General features: G+C 33.7%; 2 protein-coding genes across 3 annotated transcripts in view; one reads left to right on the top strand and one right to left on the bottom strand.

Annotated features, from left to right (window-relative positions):
- The window catches only part of C5H12orf50 (chromosome 5 C12orf50 homolog), a 32533-nt gene extending 30388 nt beyond the window's left edge, over positions 1 to 2145 (bottom strand). The window contains exons 1-2 of one of the 2 annotated variants that reach the window (XM_026398502.2): positions 2092 to 2145; positions 97 to 216 (exon numbers count right to left, since the gene is read on the bottom strand). In XM_026398502.2, coding sequence (XP_026254287.2) covers positions 97 to 216; positions 2092 to 2145 — 174 coding nt within the window. Of the gene's footprint in view, positions 1 to 96; positions 217 to 2091 lie in introns of those variants that run through there. The other variant, XM_026398529.2, reaches the window with a different exon arrangement.
- A 3402-nt stretch (positions 2146 to 5547) lies between these two features.
- On the top strand, positions 5548 to 18604 carry Rlig1 (RNA 5'-phosphate and 3'-OH ligase 1). The gene is made up of 7 exons (XM_026397752.2): positions 5548 to 5789; positions 10069 to 10186; positions 13003 to 13098; positions 13994 to 14110; positions 15464 to 15661; positions 16815 to 16984; positions 18007 to 18604. Exons 1-7 carry the CDS (start codon positions 5700 to 5702, stop codon positions 18196 to 18198), a joined length of 981 nt encoding a protein of 326 aa, XP_026253537.2. The 5' UTR covers positions 5548 to 5699; the 3' UTR covers positions 18199 to 18604.
- Positions 18605 to 18682: the final 78 nt, after the last annotated feature.

The following is an 18682-nucleotide window of genomic DNA, read 5'->3' as shown; positions in this document are numbered from 1 at the left end:
AAGAATCATTTGTTTTCTATTCTGTCATAAAAGCATAACTTAAGATTATTGAAATGAGATGCTTTTAACAAAAATGATGATACTGAGTAAGTTTACCTGCATTTCCATGTGTCTAAATCTGCAAAGTGGATCTAAACATTTTCTCTCTCTCCATAATGAGCACACAGTGTCACTGCCAAGGGCTTCTTCACAGTGTCGAAATCGGCACTGGGAACCCTACAAAGAAAAAGTAAACAGTGTAGAGAACTCAACATATTAAACAGTAAATTCTGTTAGCGTTTAACAATAATTGGTTGCTAATTTTTAAAGGAATTATGAGTGTATCAAATTAGAAGTGCAACAAAAACACACTACCCATACAGGACCACAAGTCTACATTTTAGCCAAAGGGTCTACCTTTAGTGAGAAAGTTGATAGGAAAATCTAATGATTCAACAATACAATAAGCCACAATTTGCTCACAAAATGCTACTTTGGTTTTCAGTTAATCACAGAATGCATTATGGAATAGAAAATGGAGATAGGAGACTGGTGATATCCCTGACCACACCAAGAAAAGCAGACAGATATTTTAGGAATCACTGACCATACTATAACTGTGGAGACAATCTCTATTGTTCAGTCCTTTCAGATCGTCTGTTTTGTTAATCTCTGGTGGTACTGGTAAGTGTATTTAAATGGGTAAAGTGAAAGGAGTTTAAACTCTATTATTGTGGAATTTTAAGTAATTACCACGTCATGCTGCATAATATACATGCTTTATGACCTTAGCCTACAAACAATTGCCTATACCTATATATGTACACTGACACTTTTATGTACCAACAAAACAGATACAGATTATTTCAATGGGCTGCTATTACTATTTTTAATATTAAGTTCTTGTACACACAGATTCACAGTTGCAAAACACTGCAGGCCACGAGGGACATAGAATAAAAATATTCCATTAAATTCTTCCCTCTTTTGACACGTGTTCCTGGTTGTTTCTTATCTTTTAACTACCCTCTATTTTTGGCTTCTCTCTCTTTCTGTTTTAAAAGGGTAGTGTGCAGAAGTTTTGGAGTCAGATAAGCTGGTATCTGAAATCCCTGGTTTTACTTCTTGCCCATAGCCACAAAGATAAAATGTACCCTCTCTGTGCTCAGTTTTCTCATGTGTAAAAAAGAGAATAAAATACGTGACATAAGGTATTGTGGTTGCCATTTTTTAATAATTATTTATTGAGGACTTAATACCCATCGGTCTCTGTGCTAAGTACTTGGTGATAAGCAAAGAAAAAGAAAAACCTCTTTTCCAACCTGAAATATAAATTCTATTATTATTTATCATCCCACAATTTAATCTGAACATAAAAGAAGACAGAAGTAAATTTAGTTCCTGTGGTCAAAAAGATTGACTTCAAATTTCCTAGCAGAGATAAACATATTGAACTAAATACATCTTCCCTTTCACTGAGTTCAGACTAGCACAAGCAGGAGGTCCCAAACATCAAGTTTCTATATCTATTTGGTTTTAATGAGATCCATTAAACCTAACCTCATTTTCCCCACTTAACTTTACAAACTTTATATTTGGTTGGTTTGTTCATAATATATTTCCCCTTTCACATAATATTTAATTATTTGCTGATACTTTTAACAGAGGAAATTCAGTAATTATGTTAATAAATTTCAGATAGAGAAACAGGTTTATTATACTAAATAAATTCAACTATTTGAATGTATATGACTGGAATCACATTAAACAAAGCAATACAATATATCATATAATGTTGTGATATTAGGAATTTGATATCTCAAGGAGCCATAATATAGCAAAAGTACCACATAGAGATTCAAAAGTCAAAGACACATAACTGACATATATAAGGGTAATTTTAAACCAATCATAATTTAAAATTATCTCAGATTTCCCCAGAGAAATTCAGTATACCAAAAATACATGACAAACTTTTACTTCAGATTTTAAGTATATAAAATATCTTGTGGGAAAACCGTACATTTTGATTCAGCCATGCAAATTTTTGCCATATCTTCATTTTACTAAAAGCTTAAGCATGTGAAGTACTGTAAATTGTACAATATTTACCTTTATGCATGTGGAATTAAAAAAGAAATAGCAGTCATTCCCAACTTCTGCCATTTTCAACTCTCTTGCTGCTAATCCAATGATTGTTTATATATAAATATATAAGAATTGCAGGAATGAAAATATAAGAACTATCAGTGTGTAAGGGGGAAAAAGAATTTCTTTTCCACAGTCTTTCAGGCTATCAGTAGCATTCCTTTAAAATTGACCTCCTGTTGATAGTATATTACACAATAGACAATTCTTAAATAAACTTAAATTAGAAGATACCTTCTCTAGCTTTGCAGAAATGTTGAAAGTGGTTGCTAGTAAGCACACAAACTCAAACTTCCAGAATTTTCCCCACTGTTACCTAATCCATTGTTTGCTCATCATAAATGACCTCACTTGTAACTGTAGGCTAGTATACTTGCAGGCTATTTTCCCTTACTCAATTCTGGTTTATTAACCCAGAAAGTAAAAAAATAAAGTAGTATATTTTATTTTTTTCAGTGTTCTGATTGAATATGAAACATAGTTTATGTTTTCACATTTAAAAGTAGTATAAATATTTCATAAGTAAACAGCTATTTCTAAACCATTTTCTTTATATTCTGTGAAAACAAAACTAAAAATTTTAAAATAGAATATGTAAATATGCTATCCATATTCAAGCAAATAAGAACAATTATTTAAATATTGTACTACAATATGAATATAAATTGGACCAATTATTCACTTTGTAGTTTTATCTCATTTCTCATACATATAAAAAGGAATGCCTTCTTTCTATAGCAGAAAGTTTTCAGAGAGATTGAAAATTTGAGTATTCTGATTCACAGAATGAAACATTTCGATCAGTAGTTACTATAATCCTTGGCTACTGTCTTACTAAATGAATCAAAACTTGGCAGAAATCAATAAAAATGTTCATCATAGGCGATTTAGAGGTTCCCAGGGAGATGACAGATTACAGTAGATTAAAACAGCAATATCATTTTAATTGGAAATTTCAAAGATCATGACAAATATGAATTTCCACTTTGGTTAAGTTAAACAGGCTAAGTTGGTATGAACCTTTTTGATACAATGTTTTTTAAATCAAAATCTAGAAGACAAAATAAGAATCTAATATTTTAAAATGTTGTTTGCCTAAAACTGTTAGATAAAATAATGAAAAAATGAACTAAATAGTACTATAAATAAATAAAGAGTAAATAAAGTTTTGGCTAAACCCTTGAAAATATTTGCAAAGATATACAGAAAAATATATATTGACTTTTGTTTAGCCCTCCTTCTAATTCTAATTCTACTATTATTTAAATTTATTTTATTCATACATCTGGAAGAAAAATCATTAAGTGGTAGTAAAATCTGTCTCTACTTTTGAACTTGGAAAGTCAATGGACTGTATTTAAATACTAACACCATTAGTGTATAATTAAATGATTTTACATAGGTGGAAAAGAAGGGGAAAAAAAGCATTTTTACCTCTTGAAATTAGGTGCCAACAGCCACATTCAATTAGACACAGCAAAAGCAGGTCAAATCCACATAGAGATTGCTTCATTGCAGAGCACATTAATAGAATCTGTACATTTTGATAATCTTAAGGATACTGGAGTTTTATCTTCTTTTAAGAATTCTCTCTTCTATTATTTTTCTTTCTTCATTTCTATTCTTTCCTGTTGCAAATTTCCCTTACAGAAAGCTATCATCCTATGCATGAGGATTTTTATTATCTATAAAGAAAAGTGATAGGAACTTTGTCTTTTCACCTAGGAGTAAGAATGAAAATTCTTATGCATTTTCTGTTGGTTAAAGCAGAGTCACCCTGAGTGTCCTCCTTCTTGATGCATGTTAGAGTAGCGACCCATCAGTCAGAGATAATTTTTTTTTTTTTCAGTTTGTAATCCTGTAACAACACTTTTGTGACTGGTAGCAACTTCTTGTTCTCTTTGGAGATTTTTAAGAATCAGGTGAAGCTGATGATTGTTACCTATCATAGTAGGTGTCTGGTTTAGAACTGTGATTTGATCCTTTGACTCTTTCCCTGAGTATTTCTACCAGAGACTTTGTTCTGGTTGCTGATAAAACTAAAGTACTGGAAACAGGGCTTCATGAAAGGTGATTAGCTTTGCTTCTACTATTCAAAGAACAAGTAGAATGTTTTGAAAGATCATATTTTCTCAGAAATAACAGAATGTTGCACCTAGAAGATTCTGAGGCAGTTTGAGAAATGACAGTTGCTAGTTGTGAAGGTTACTTATTGTCTCTTCCAATCTCACAAGGTGACAAAACCATTTTTTAGAGTTCCTCTGGAGGAAAAAAGTCACGAGTTCTTAAATCTAAAATGCTAAGATGTTTCTAGTTCCAAATATCACAGAGCCACCATCATATTTTCTCTTCTATTTTTTTTTTTTTAATTTGGGGGTGGTGGTTGTGTTTTCCTAGGAAAAAATTACAAGAAACACTTTGAAATGGCGAATTTTTTTCCCTCCCACCCTTCCCTGTATATAAAAAATCTGAACTTCCTTTTTAGGAATATTTCATTCTTTGGGAGTCCCTTTATTGTACAGATAGCTTCAAGTGAGATTGTTCAATTTTTCTAAGGGCTATGTCTATGAAATTCTGGACAGTTGGACACATGTAGACAACATAATTACAAAAATTACTGGGCCTATCCAGGCACATAAATGATGTGTAAAGTAAAAATTTCCTTAAAATTTAGGCTGAGGACTACTAACTGCAATGAGTTAGAAAATCTACAATTATTTAAATTTATTTTATTCATTGTCTTTATCACTTACTGGCTTTATCACTTATTTTGAGAAATGTCAAATAAGATTTTTTAGTTCTAATTTTTTAGCTCATGACAACTATTCATGTCATTTATTGGAACTCAACTTCAATTCAGGTAAATAAGAATCTTATAAGAAACTCAACAGTGTGATATTGTTGTTTGTATTCCTGTGGTTTTGGGTTGGTGAAACGTTAACACTTTGCACTCATTCTAGAAAGTCCATCAGAAGCAATTTCAAACATATTATATCCTGCACTGATAAAAGCAATTCAAAGGGTATTTTCTTTTTCTTTTTTTTTTCTTTTTCTTTCTTTCTTTCTTTCTTTCTTTTTTTTTTTTTTTTTTTTTTTGGTCTCAGGTGTTTTAATTGCAGCGTTTTCTAAACTTCTATAGCGCTTCCCCCAAGAAAAAGCAAGTTTCACTACTACGGTGTTAAATCACCATCTGTAATTACTGATCACTTACAACTTGACACTGTTTAATTTTCGACAATGTCATCGGTTACTAGGTGTGGCCACGTACACACCGTCGGAAACGGATCTTGTTTTTTTTCAGTCATCAAAATTCGGGGGGGGGGCACACATGGGAGCGCACACCCTGGCGCCTGGGCGCCGCACTACAACTCCCAGAAAGCGCCGCGGCCAGGAGGCCGCTTCCGGTCCGTGTCCCCGCCCCTGTCTCGGGTAGGCAGTCTCGGGGCGAGGTCGCTGTCCGTGGGTGCCGAATGTGAGTGATCTGAACCCGCACAGGACTGCTGCTGCTCTCTGTTGTCCAAACCCGGAGCCTTTTGGCAGTGAGGTCGCTCACCGCTCTTCTGGGGCCCACCATGAGACGCTTGGGCTCCGTGCAGCGGAAAATGCCGTGTGTGTTTGTGACGGAGGTGAAAGATGAGCCTTCCGCCAAAAGGGAGCATCAGGTACCGCGCACCGGCTGTGTTTGAATCGGGCAAAGGCGGCCAGCCCTGAAGGCCGGGAGTTTTTTGTAGGTTTGGCTGGGGAGGTCTGCGTTGGGAGTCAGAGTGTCCAGAGTTCCTAGTTCCCTTGCCTTCCTAATCGTAAGGGGACGGATTCTGGGAGGAATTTTTTCCTGATCCGGCGATTCGAGCTTGCCCTCGCAGGGAAATGGAAAACCCACACGTCCTAAATAACATTTCTTTCTTCTCGGGTTAGCAGTTTTGGGGGAAAACCCTAAGCAGTCAGACAGTCTCTGCAGCTCAAGCCTGACGACTTTTCGAGAGTGTGATGAGAAAGTGCAGGTGATACTAAAAGATTTGCCTTACGTCTCCTAACCTGGGAATAGATGGCAGTGTTGACCTCGCCCAATTAGGTCACTAAAGATTAGACTTACTGTATTGTTACCAGCAGTTACCTACTTTAACTAATTTTGGTGTTCTAAATCTCAAGGTTTTCTATTCGCCTAGCAGCATCTTTTACATAGTGGACCCTCAGAAAATGCTAGTGGGTGAATACTAAGTAGTCTACATCAGGATAATTCTTTAATAGGTAACAAAGTCCTTGAGGGGAGAAAAAAAAGTCCCTGTTAGCGGGGTGTTTGCAACTAAAACGAAATCAGCATGTTCATTTTCGCTATTAAAAGTGGTCGTCTTGTCTTTTAGACTAAATGGCCATTAGAGTAGATACTGCCCTGTTATCTATAGTCTCAGCTTCTAGGACCTGACACATGGTAGGCACTGGATAAATATGTTGAATTAAAAAAATGAACTCTGGAATCAAGTCATACCAATTTTCTGTTCAACCTTGATGCTAAATTTTTACTTATAATATCTGATCATTCCATAGTCTTTTCTGCTGCTATTCTTATTATAGTTCTTAATATTTATTACTTGCTACACAGAATGATCATCACCATGTTCTTCCCTAGTCAAAACCTTATAGTTACTACTCAATGTCTATAGCAGTACTTGTCAACTTTTTGTTTTTTGTTTTAATGACAAATGCTTTGTCATTCTTGATAATGGCTCACTCTATGATTCTAAACTTTTTATGTTCAGGGAGTAATTTGTAAAACTTACTACCAGAAAAATAAGTTCCTTATCACTCTGCAGTTAATAGTAGCTTATGGTATTGTAGCATAGCATCCACATTCTTATAATTCAAGGCCTCCTATTAATTAGGCCCCATCTACTCTCTAACCTCAAAATGAGGTCTCTGTTTTAGCAAAGTGAACATACTGAGTAATCCTCTTTATTTTTGTTCAGGCTATTCACTTTGCTTGGATCACCTACAGAGTTGTTTTAATTTTTCCAGTTTTTATCTTCTCCATAAAATCTTCGATCAACTTAATTATTCCAGTGATTTCCCTTGCCCAGAAATTGTGGAGTTCCACCCAATCCAAATGATATGACTTTTATACACATGCCTTGTTTTTCCAGTCATCACCTAAAGTCTGATGATAGGTAGAGAAGGGGAACTTTCTGTACTCCTCTGTGTCTTGTCTTGTCCTTTGGCTGTGTTGAAAGCAAGAGAGATATAACTGGTTCTATGGAAGGAACATTTTGTATTCATCAAAAACTTAATGGAAATAGTAATCTCTCTAGGAACTTGCTAAATTTAACACACACACACACACACACACACACACATACACACACACATACACATACACACAGCTATTGGGTCAACTCCTTTGGCTTTACTATTCTAGTTAAAACTGATATCCTCTGATATCAGAATCATATGTTAGTGATAATCCCCATTCAGATATATCTTAAAAGAACTGAATCATTACTAAAATGGGGCTGATTTCCTAGTTTACTTCACTCTATTTGAAATATACTCTATACACCAGTATATGGTTTATATTGTGCATTGTTTTTCACATTGTAAGGTAAATGTTAACTTCAGACTTAGATTACAAAATGTAGTCATAAGTTTTGTTTCAGAAATGAAAATAACAAAAGGTTGGGAGAAACATTAGAAATTGTCTTTTCCTCCTTTCCTGATGCTTTTTGATTTTTCTTCCTGACAGAAGAAAAGCCATAATTTAAATACATATTCAGTTTACTGTTGATAAAGATGAAAGGAATATGAAGTGAATACTCTCAAACAAAATCTAAGAAAAAAAAAAAAGAAAAGTAATTCTTAGTAGATTTAACAGTGAAAACTGTTGGGTTAAAACTATGAATAAATCAAAATCAGCCTCTACTATTGAGTATGCATTGTGTAGAGAATAGAACTTGAATGATACAGTACAATACCTAATATGGCACAGTGGTCCACCTTTGGCCATTAAGAGGCTGGATTTCCCAGAGTCCTCTATTTGAGGGCTCTCCCAAAAGGTGATGCTAGTGAGTCTTATTCCTTCTGTATACTCTGCCAGGACAACACATTTTACAAACTAGATGCCCAAACTTTGTGGAATGAGTGACAACAGAGATTTTTGGATTTACATAATGAAACTTCTGAATACTACATTCAAAATAAAAAGATTCATGAAATGACATGGTGTTATCAGCTAACTGTGAAGAACACTATTGTCAAGGTGAAACCTAACTCAGAAGAAAGAGATTTTTTTAAAATAGAGGCAATTTTCATTTTGTTCTGGACATTTTGAAAAATTAATAAATGTAAACAACCACAGTTGGTATAGCTCAGAAATTTAACTTTATTTAAAAATTATTTTTAATTGTAGATGGACACAATACCTTTGTTTATTTTTATGTGGTGCTGGGATTGAGCCCAGTGCCTCACACATGCTTGACAAGCGTTCTAACACTGAACCACAACCCCAGCCCAACTTTATATTTAAAGATCTCTCAAATACAAAAAGTCATTTTTAATAGTAAGAAATCATCAGAGGTTAATTTTCCAGTCAAGCAGGTATTTTCAAAAGAACTTTATAATGCATCTCAACAGTTTTAAAATGAAAATTGAATCAGGCATAAACTTATTCTGGAAATTAAGATGGCTTTAAAGTCTATAATCTAAAAGTATTTAAGCAGAGATGCAAGATCTTTCACAATGGATCAAAGGTGAAATATTAAGAAAACAGTATTATATTTATAATACAGTTGAAGAGGAAAAGTGTATGAAACAAGTAAATTCAGAAAGCATTCTGATTGGCCTTTAAAAAAATGTTCTGTTGAAAATAGATATTCTATGAAAGATAAAAAGTCAATGAAAAAGATACTGAAATTATGCCCATGGTTTCTTTGTGATTGTGTCTGAATAACGAGACTATGGTGATTTCTTGTTTATGCTTTTATATATTTTAACTTTATAAATGAGTATGTGAGTTTTCGTTTTCCAAGAAAAAAGCAAAAACAGAATACAGCCCTCTTCCATAGCTCCCTTGCCTGCTCCCTGAGAATGTGGCCTGAGGCAGGAAGATTTCACCAGATTCTTGCCAAACTTACAAAGAACCAGTTAATTAAAAAAACAAATTTTGTAAATAACTGAAATGTTTCTACTTATAAAAGAGGGGGAAGGAATCATGTATTGAAGAGTAGATTCATTCTTGGAAAACTGAAAAGTGTTTTTGGGAAATACTTGTATTGAACCACCAGAAATACCTAGGAATCGTTTAAAGTTCACTTGATTTGGTTTTACTTGCACTTCATTCCAAATACAGTGGCTAACTTGCATTCTGCAGAAAAGTCAAGAAACCTCAGACTTGGGGTCTCTTTTCCCCTCAGATGTTTATATGGTGTATTCCCTCACTTGAGAGTGCTCAAATGTCGCCTCCTCAAAGAGGGCTTCCCTGTCCACCATAAATAGTATCTCATCCCTGTCTTTGTCCCATTTTTTGCTTTAGCATTTATCATACCTAATACTATATTATACATTTTATTTCTGTTGTATTCCTCATTAAAAAGCAAGTTTCAACAAAAGCAGGTACTTTTTTTGCCTTCTATATTTCCATTGCCAATGACAGTGTTTAATAGTAGGCATTTCATAAATAATTGTCTAATATATTGTGCATATTGAACAGCTGTGTTATTATGTGTGGAAGAAGAAACAAATAATTTATAGTCTGTGAAAAATCAGGTTTTGTTGTAATAACATAAAATGGAGGGGGGTGATTAAGGAAAACTTCACAGATATTTTTAAATTTTCTTAAGGAATGGACAGGATATCATCCTTTAGAAGAAAAAAGTTAAGAACATTTCAGGTGAGAGTATATGAGAGGGCAGAGGCTGTCTATCTTAAACCAGTTTTCTTTCTTTCTTTTTTAAGCCATTTAAAGTTTTGGCAACTGAAACTGTAAGTCACAAGGCATTAGATGCAGATATATACAGTGCAATTCCAACAGAAAAAGTGGATGGAACATGTTGTTATGTTACTACCTACAAAGGTAAAATAAAACTGTAATGTTTCCTACAAGTATTTCTTTATTGATCATTTTAAAACTATATAAATCAGAAATGGGCATTTACTCTTCATAAACCCTTAGAAGCCTTAGTAACAAAATTAAAATGTGATAATTTTTATTTATTACATTATTATGTTTTTCTCTTGGGGTAGGAAAGTAACATTTATTTAATACCTGTTATGGGTCAGGCAGTATGATAAATGCTTCATACATTATATTTAATTTGTATAATAAGGTTCTCCATATCACAGATAAAGAAACTCTCAGCTATCTTAATTTGTCCAAGACCATATAGTTAATGAATAGCTGTACTGTTGATGCAACTTAATTTTGTCTAACCCTAAAGCCTGTTCTCATTTTATGATTCCAGAGCTGTTTCCATTAGTTTTATTATTATTGGCAATATGTCTAATTTCATTTAATGTACTTTAAAAGTAGTAGAAATTTAAACAAAAACTGTCAACTATGTTAAGAAAACAAATGCACTGAAAAGAGAAGAATTCTTTGTGATTATCTCTGGATGGTGAAATTACCTCTCATTCCAGTAAAAGAAGTAGAACAGTTAAGTGGGCATACAGACACACTCTTTGTATCAGGAAATCTCTTCTGAAAAACCATTTACAATTTTTTTTTAAAGAATGGTAAAACAGAGTTTAACATCTTAAACATTTTTAAGATGTATACAATATGGTGATATTTTAAGTACATTCCTACTGTTGTGCATTCACACCACCCATCTCCAGGTCTCTTTTCATATTCTATAACTGAGACTTAATACCTACATTCCTTTGTCCAGCCAGCCCCTTGTAACCAGAATTCTATTTTGTCTCTATGAACTTGACTACTCTAGGTGCCTCATATTGTGACTGACGTATTTTCCTTAGTTTAATGTCCTCAGGGTTGATCCATGTGAGCATGTATCAAAATTTCATTTCTTTTTAAGGCTGATAATATTCCATTTACTTAAATATATAAATTAAGATATTTTCAAATTTTGTTTATCCATTCAACCACTTAGGGGCATTTGGGTTGCTCCTACCTTTTGTAGAAATAATGCTGCTATGAACAGGAGTAAACAATTCTTAAGACCCTGCTTCCAAGTTTTGGGTAGTGGAATTACTAGATCGTATAGTAATTTTCATTTTTGAGAAGCTGCCATGTTTTCTATAGTGGTGGCACCATTTTACATTCTTATGGACAGTGCACCAAAGTTCCAATTTGTATCCTCATGAGCACTTGTATCTTTTTCTCTTTTTGGTACCAGGATTGAACTTGGGCACTCAGCCACTGATCCACATCCCCAGGCCTTTTTTGAGTTTTGAGACAGGGTCTCACTGAGTTGCTTAGTGCCTTGCTGTTGCTGAGGCTGGCTTTGAACTTGATATCCTCCTGCCTCAGCTTCCTGAGACGCTGGGATTATAGGCATGTGCCACCATACCTGGTGTGTTTTTGTTTTTTGATAATAGCCTAATGGAAATGAGTGGACTGTACTTTTTATACTTACTGGTAAAAAGAACAAAACATCTATTCAACCAGGAATGATAGTATAATTTTAATTTGGTTCTTTATATTATCTGGATAATTAGTAAGCAGTAGAAAATATCTGAACCAAAGTATAATTATTTTTTATAAATGTTGATTTATATTTAAGGAAACTAAGATTTTTCCTGTCCTTAATATTAAGAACTTTTAGTGTTATCCTTATGTACATGATAGTATCAACTAAGCAAGGTTGGAGTTTAACTGCTAAAGAACCCTCGTGGAAATCAAGATGACAGTGTATACAAATCTACATTTTATTACTGGTAAAAGACATATAATATAACAAAGGGCTTTAAAAGTAAGGATGTGAATTATAGCAAAGGACTGTCTGAGGGAGCAAGGGGTCTACAAAGGCCAGGTGAAAACTATATTTTTTTCCTGCTTTAAATCCTGGCAGGATACATTTTCTCAGATCAGGATCCACTGATGTGTGCAGGCAACACTTTGAAACCAGGGATCCAAAAGAAAGTCTCAGCTAGAAATCATTCTAATTTTGCTGATCAAGTAAGCATCTTCCTACTAAGTAACCATTCTCAACAGCTGAGCTCTCCAGGAGTCTAAAGCCAGGTGCAACTCATCAAATGCACCTGTGCCAATAATGCTGGCACAGTGTCCTGAAACTCAGACCCATCATTACAAGGCAGCACCATTAATCAGTAGGTTTAGTGGCTTGACTAGGGGTTGGTCCCATGCAAAGCAGGTCAGCCTGATTCCAGGTTTAGTTCTTACAGAATAACACAGCACAGTGTTATGTTCAGGGGAGATGTGAATACCTGGTGATGTTTCCATTTTGGATATAGCTTTCTTTGGTTTCTTACAGATGCTACTAATATGATTTCATGCAAAGCAGGTCAGCCTGATTCCAGGGTTAGTTCTTATAGAATTACACAGCGCACAGTGTTATGTTCAGGGGAGATGTGAATACAGTTACCTGGTGATGTTTCCATTTTGGATATAGCTTTCTTTGGTTGCTCACAGATGCTACTAATATGATTATGGAATATCCTTATAAAAGGACCACATTTTTAGTTCTTATCTCATCTCCATCATTCTTTAATCAAAGTCAGTCTTTCATAACATAAGGTACTGCGAGGTGGTGTGTATCTTGGACTGCATATTTTTCTTTGTTTTCTAGGGTTTTGATTCTTCTCTTGGAGAGATCACCTTACTGTTTATTGATAATTCTACTTTGAAGTACCTTTCAAGATAAATGTTGTTTGCCTCTTAAACACTTCTTTTTATGAATTTTTTTTTAGATCAGCCATATCTTTGGGCTCGACTAGATAGAAAACCCAACAAAAAAGCTGACAAAAGATTTAAAAATTTTCTACATTCCAAAGAAAACTCAAAAGGTTAGTAGGTTTTTTCCTTTACTTTTAAAATTTAAATAGCTGAAACTTGTAGTTAATTTATTTTTCTACTTTTTTTATTCATATGTGGTGCTGAGGATCAAACCCAGGGCCTCACACATGCTAGGCAAGCAGTGTACCACTGAGCCTCAACCCCAGTCCCTGTGGTTTATTTTTGCTATGGCATTTCTATACATTTTTATCCTTCTGAATTTTTTAAACAATTTGGGTAACAAAGATGATAGTTGAGTATTTTCATATATATAAGAATGTTACTGAAAAATATTTTAAAATATTTTCCTAGTATTTCTGTGACTCTTCATCAGTCTGTTTTATTAAAACATACAATATTATAATGCGAAATACATTTTCACTTTATATGCATAAGAGACAAATATAATTTTATTGATCTGGCAAAATCTCAAAGGAAAATTAGCATTTTAAGTTATGACATTAAGATGCCTCTAATTATTTTATATATATATATATATATATATATATATATATATACATATGTATATATATATATATATATACACAGACCTACAGTCATTCATGTCAATTTATGTATTTGTATTTATAAGTACTTTAAAAATTCATCATATACCTACATAAAATGGAATATTGGCAACTTTATATATATATGTATGTATATATATATATGTATGTATATATATATGTATAGTTTATATATGTATACTTTATATACATATTCAAATGGTGGTATATTCAGAATTGAAAATTTTAAATGTTAGTACTATAACACTGAGGAATATAGTCACATTGTGGTGAAAATGTGACTAACTGTAACATATATTATGAGGTTTTATTCACTATTCCCACTTTGAACCTATATTTTTAAAGTATGACTAAAAATAAGATTATCTACTCTTTTTAGAATTTCTTTGGAATGTTGAGGAGGATTTCAAACCTGTTCCAGAGTGCTGGATACCAGCAAAGGAAATAGAAAAATTAAATGGAAATCCAGTACCTGATGAAAATGGACACATTCCTGGTATCATGAAAAATCTCTTCCTACATGCAGTTTTATATTTACTAGTATAAAATCTGAAAGGCTCATTCAATCAGAAATTGCAGAATTTAATTTTAATGTGGTTCTTTTCTTTATATGTACACAATAAAACTTCTAAATCAAATTGATGTAATGTTTTAATCTATATTAAAAATGTTTCAAGCCAGGCATTGTGGTACATTCTTGTAATCCCAGCAGTTTGGGAGGCTAAGGCAGGAGGAGCAAGAGTTCAAAGCCCAAAGCAACTTAGCGAGACCTGGTCTTAAAATAAAAAATAAAAAGGGCTGAGGATGTGGCTCAGTAGCTAAGTGTCCCTGGATGCAAAAAAAGAAAAAAAGATGTTTCATACTAAGCATGTCCTTTTAGGCTTAGAATTTTTTCTAAGGTAGATATTTTACTCACCATAGTATGTAACAATAAGAGTTGAGGCTGAAGGTATAGAATGGGCTCAGACCTTAAAGGCTCTGGTATTTCATGTAGTTTTAAGTTTATTCTGAAGATACTGGTTACAGAATAGTGCTACAACTAAGTTTAAATTTCAGAAACAGAACTATGTGCAAAAGTTGGATAGGTTTCACTGGAAGCTAATGGACTAGCAAAGAAGTGATTATAGTATTGGGGGCTAATGAAGGTAAAAAATGTGGTCACTAGGGCACATATGTCCTAATTTTTCCTCCTTTTTTGCAATGAGTTTCTCCCACAATAAGAGTGCCTATTCTGGCAATAAGACTGAAAAAAGTAATAGTAGTAATTGTTTTTCTTTTTTGGGGGTGGTGGTGGTGGAGACATGGTACCACAACTGAACCACACTCCCAGCCCTATTTTCTATTTGTTTAGAGACAGGATCTCACTGAGTTGTTTAGCTCCTTGCCATTGCTGAGGCTAGTTCTTAACTCATGATCCTAATGCCTCAGCCTCCTAAGCTGCTGGGATTACAGGTGTGTGCCACCACGCCCGGCTAGCAATAACTTAATACATATGTAATCAATAAATTGTTCAATATACATTAAATATTTTGCAGTAGATTGTGAAATACCTACATATCTTCCTTGTTTCTGAAAGTGACTGGAGAGTAGAAAATCATTTTTTAAAAAGTTGTAATGCTATCTTAAATTGGTGTTCAGTTGTTAACAGATTAATTCCTCAGTAGAATAAAAAGTGAAGCCATATGGTCTTTTTAAGAAAAGGGATAAAACTTTATCTCACTGATTTTAAAAGTATATGTCTGATAAAACATCCAAAAAACTGGAAATTTACAACAAAAATTAAAATTACTGTGTTTTCAATCCAAAGAAAACCAATGTAATAAAAATAATTTTTTTCTTTAAATGATAGGTTGGGTACCGGTGGAGAAAAACAACAAACAGTATTGCTGGCATTCCTCTGTAGTTAATTATGAATTTGAAATTGCTCTGGTACTAAAGCATCATCCGGATGATCCTGGACTTTTGGAAATTAGTGCAGTGCCACTGTCGGATCTCTTAGAACAAACATTGGAGCTTATAGGAACAAATATCAATGGAAACCCCTATGGTGAGTGAAGTCATTTTCTTTTTCAGTTATAGTGACTGCCATTTATAAAAAATACCTCTTAGGGTCAACTTGAAAAACACATACAGCGGTCACAATGGCACATACCTGTAATCCCAGCATCTCCACAGGCTGAGGTAGGAGGATCCTGAGTTCGAAGCCAACCTGAGCAATAGCAAGGCACTAAGCAACTTAGTGACACCCTGGCTTAAATAAAATACAAAAAAAGGGCTGGAGATGGGGCCCAGTGGTTGAGTGCCCCTCAGTTCAATTCCCAGTATCCCCCCAACCCAAAAAAACAAAACACATACATACACTAAAGAAATACAGTAGCAATTTTGAGTTGGTTTCCTAGGTTTATAGCCATTTGTGTTAATTTATATTCACAGAAAAATTCACGGCTAATGGTTTTGAATTATTAATCCAAAAGGTTGATTCTATCCTATCTTCCCTGTGGTAACATTGTACAACTAACTATGCATGGTGCAACTTTTCTTTTTTTTTTTTTTTAATTTAGAATGAGAATGTACTTTGGTTAGGTAGTTATTTTCACAATTAATGAAAATGGGAAAAATGAGGTAAATAAAGAGCTTAATGAATATCATATCAAACTTCAGAATACATACCATGACAGATTTGAGTACACTGAGGGCCCTATGAATATCTCTTGACTGGAAAATGAGATGGTGAACCTATGGACACTGAAGGTATAATAGCAAATTCCTATGTAGAGATCAAAAGTAGATTGACTCTCAGGTGTAAGGCTAAGATAGTACTTACATCAGAGATACAGTGTAGCTTTTTGGCAAATACTCAATGATAGTTGAAGGTGGCCAGTGGTACAAATGAACTGCTGTTGCAATGTTCCATTCAAACTATTTACAAAATACAGTTGTTTGTCTAGGCTTGGCTTTCAGATTGTAGTTTGACATCTCCTAGTATAGAGTATACAAAAGTAGAATTTGAACTTAATGGAATAGATGCCACATTTGAATAAGAGCAGTGCTTGGATTACACTCTCTTAAGGAAAACCAATTAAACTTTATAAAAATGTTACTCCTAAATGTTTAAAAGACTTTTTTTAAAATTTTTTTTTTCATTCTTTCTGAAAAGTTCCTCTGAATCAGTATGGCTAATGGCAGATTTTACCATTTAGGGTTAGGAAACAAGAAACATCCATTACATCTTCTTGTACCACATGGAGCATTTCAAATAAGAAATTTGCCTACATTGAAGCACAGTGATCTGTTGTCCTGGTTTGAAGGTTGCGAAGAGGGTAAAATTGAAGGAATAGTATGGCATTGCCATGATGGCTGCTTAATTAAGGTAAAAAAAAAATATACCTTGTGTTGGGTTATGTCATCTTACATTCCTACAAGAAGAAGTGGTTCTCAAATTCTCTGCACAAACTGTAACAGCTCTGATTCTAAAGCAAAGAAATACAATTCCCTTAACTCACATGGCACCGACCTTTATATGCAAAAACAGTGTTTCCCAACATGTATTCCATGGGTCACTGATTATACCAGCTGGGGTTCAAAATTAAGTGGTACTACATGTCCTCCTCTTGGGAATTCATGTTGCTTATTAGAGCTCTGTGGAAGACATTCCTACACCTAGTTTAACTCAGTGTCTCCCAAGCTTACTTTATTGCAAAATTTGTTGAGTAAAAGGAGTGCCGAGGTGGCAGTTGATAAATACAGAATGAATTATGCTTTCTGCCCTGTTTGTCCCCTGGACTTTTCCATTCGATTTCTCAGGTGACAGAATGCTGCTTTTTGCTTTAATCATAATTGGTTAAACACGGTTAGAATATACACTGTATAATATACACTGATTAAACACTGTTAGAATATAGTTCAGGGTTGGGGTGGAGAGCAGTTCTGAAAAGTTAATCATCGGGTCCAGATCATGAAAAACCTTAATGTAATGACCAATTTTCTCATATGAAATTCATGTTTAAGAACTAGGTCTTTATCAATCCTCTAACTCTCTACAATTCATTGAAGTTAAAAACTTGGATATTATTTTTAAGCCCTCTTTCCGTAACTTCCTATGTCCATTATCAGTTCTTAAAGATTCTAATCTGTTGAATCTATATACTTCTCGATAACCAATTCACTGTTAATTTTAATTCACAGGCCAATATTTATGCTTAAATTGTATTGTCCTCCTAAACATTACCTTTCAGTCTTACCTTTGTCCTGTTCATTCTTCATAAATGAGATTATTATTTCCCTGCATAAAATTGTTCTTTGCAGGATAATAAGGCATCCTAAATAAATAGATCTAAGTGAATTAGGTATTGTTTAAAAATTAAAGCTAATACCCTTTTTTTCTCTTTACAGGTCCATCGCCATCATCTTGGTTTATGCTGGCCAATTCCAGATACTTATATTAATTCAAAACCCGTTATTATCAACGTGAACCTGAACAAATATGACTATGCCTTTGATGATACCAAGTGTTTGTTTAGTCATTTTTCAAAAATAAATAATCAGAAATTTGGTAGGCTCAAAGACATAATATTTGATGTATAAAATGAAAATGTAATTAAAATTACTTTTGTATGTTCAAATCTTGAATATTCTGCCATGTTAAAAGGTAAAACTGAGGTTTACTGTTGTGTACTATGAAACATCAGTGTCTTCTGGCATTTGAAGAAATTAATTTTCCTCTTGGAAATACCTATTCAGAATCAACACATTAATTTTAACCTCTGGACATAAAAAATGTAAAAATGAACAGTATGCTCCCCAAGCTTGTATAACTTGATTCTATCCAATGTAACTGGGTTGTAAATTTAAAGGCAACAATTAAACCAGTAATTTTTTTTTAATCAATACATTAAATACCTTGAGCTCAATTTAATCCTCCTAGACATTTAACAAAATGTATGTCTTAATCTTATAACTTAATGGTTGTATGTACAGATCATAGTATTTGACAATCTTAATTGTTAAATATGTATAAATTCAAAAATATATTTTTCTAATAAGTTGAAAATTTTCTATAATTTACTAA

Source organism: Urocitellus parryii, chromosome 5, assembly GCF_045843805.1.
Source record: "Urocitellus parryii isolate mUroPar1 chromosome 5, mUroPar1.hap1, whole genome shotgun sequence".
Classification (NCBI taxonomy): domain Eukaryota; kingdom Metazoa; phylum Chordata; class Mammalia; order Rodentia; family Sciuridae; genus Urocitellus; species Urocitellus parryii.
Note: the sequence above shows the minus strand (reverse complement) of the source record. Positions and strands in the feature narration are given on the sequence as shown.

Excerpts from the sequence above, each read along its gene's own strand:
- Rlig1 (XM_026397752.2), top strand. The coding sequence starts at position 5,700 with ATGAGACGCTTGGGCTCCGTGCAGCGGAAAATGCCGTGTGTGTTTGTG. Across the intron at positions 13,099-13,993 it reads TTCCAAAGAAAACTCAAAAG|AATTTCTTTGGAATGTTGAG; the intron begins GTTAGTAGGTTT and ends TACTCTTTTTAG. Across the intron at positions 16,985-18,006 it reads ATGATGGCTGCTTAATTAAG|GTCCATCGCCATCATCTTGG; the intron begins GTAAAAAAAAAA and ends TTCTCTTTACAG.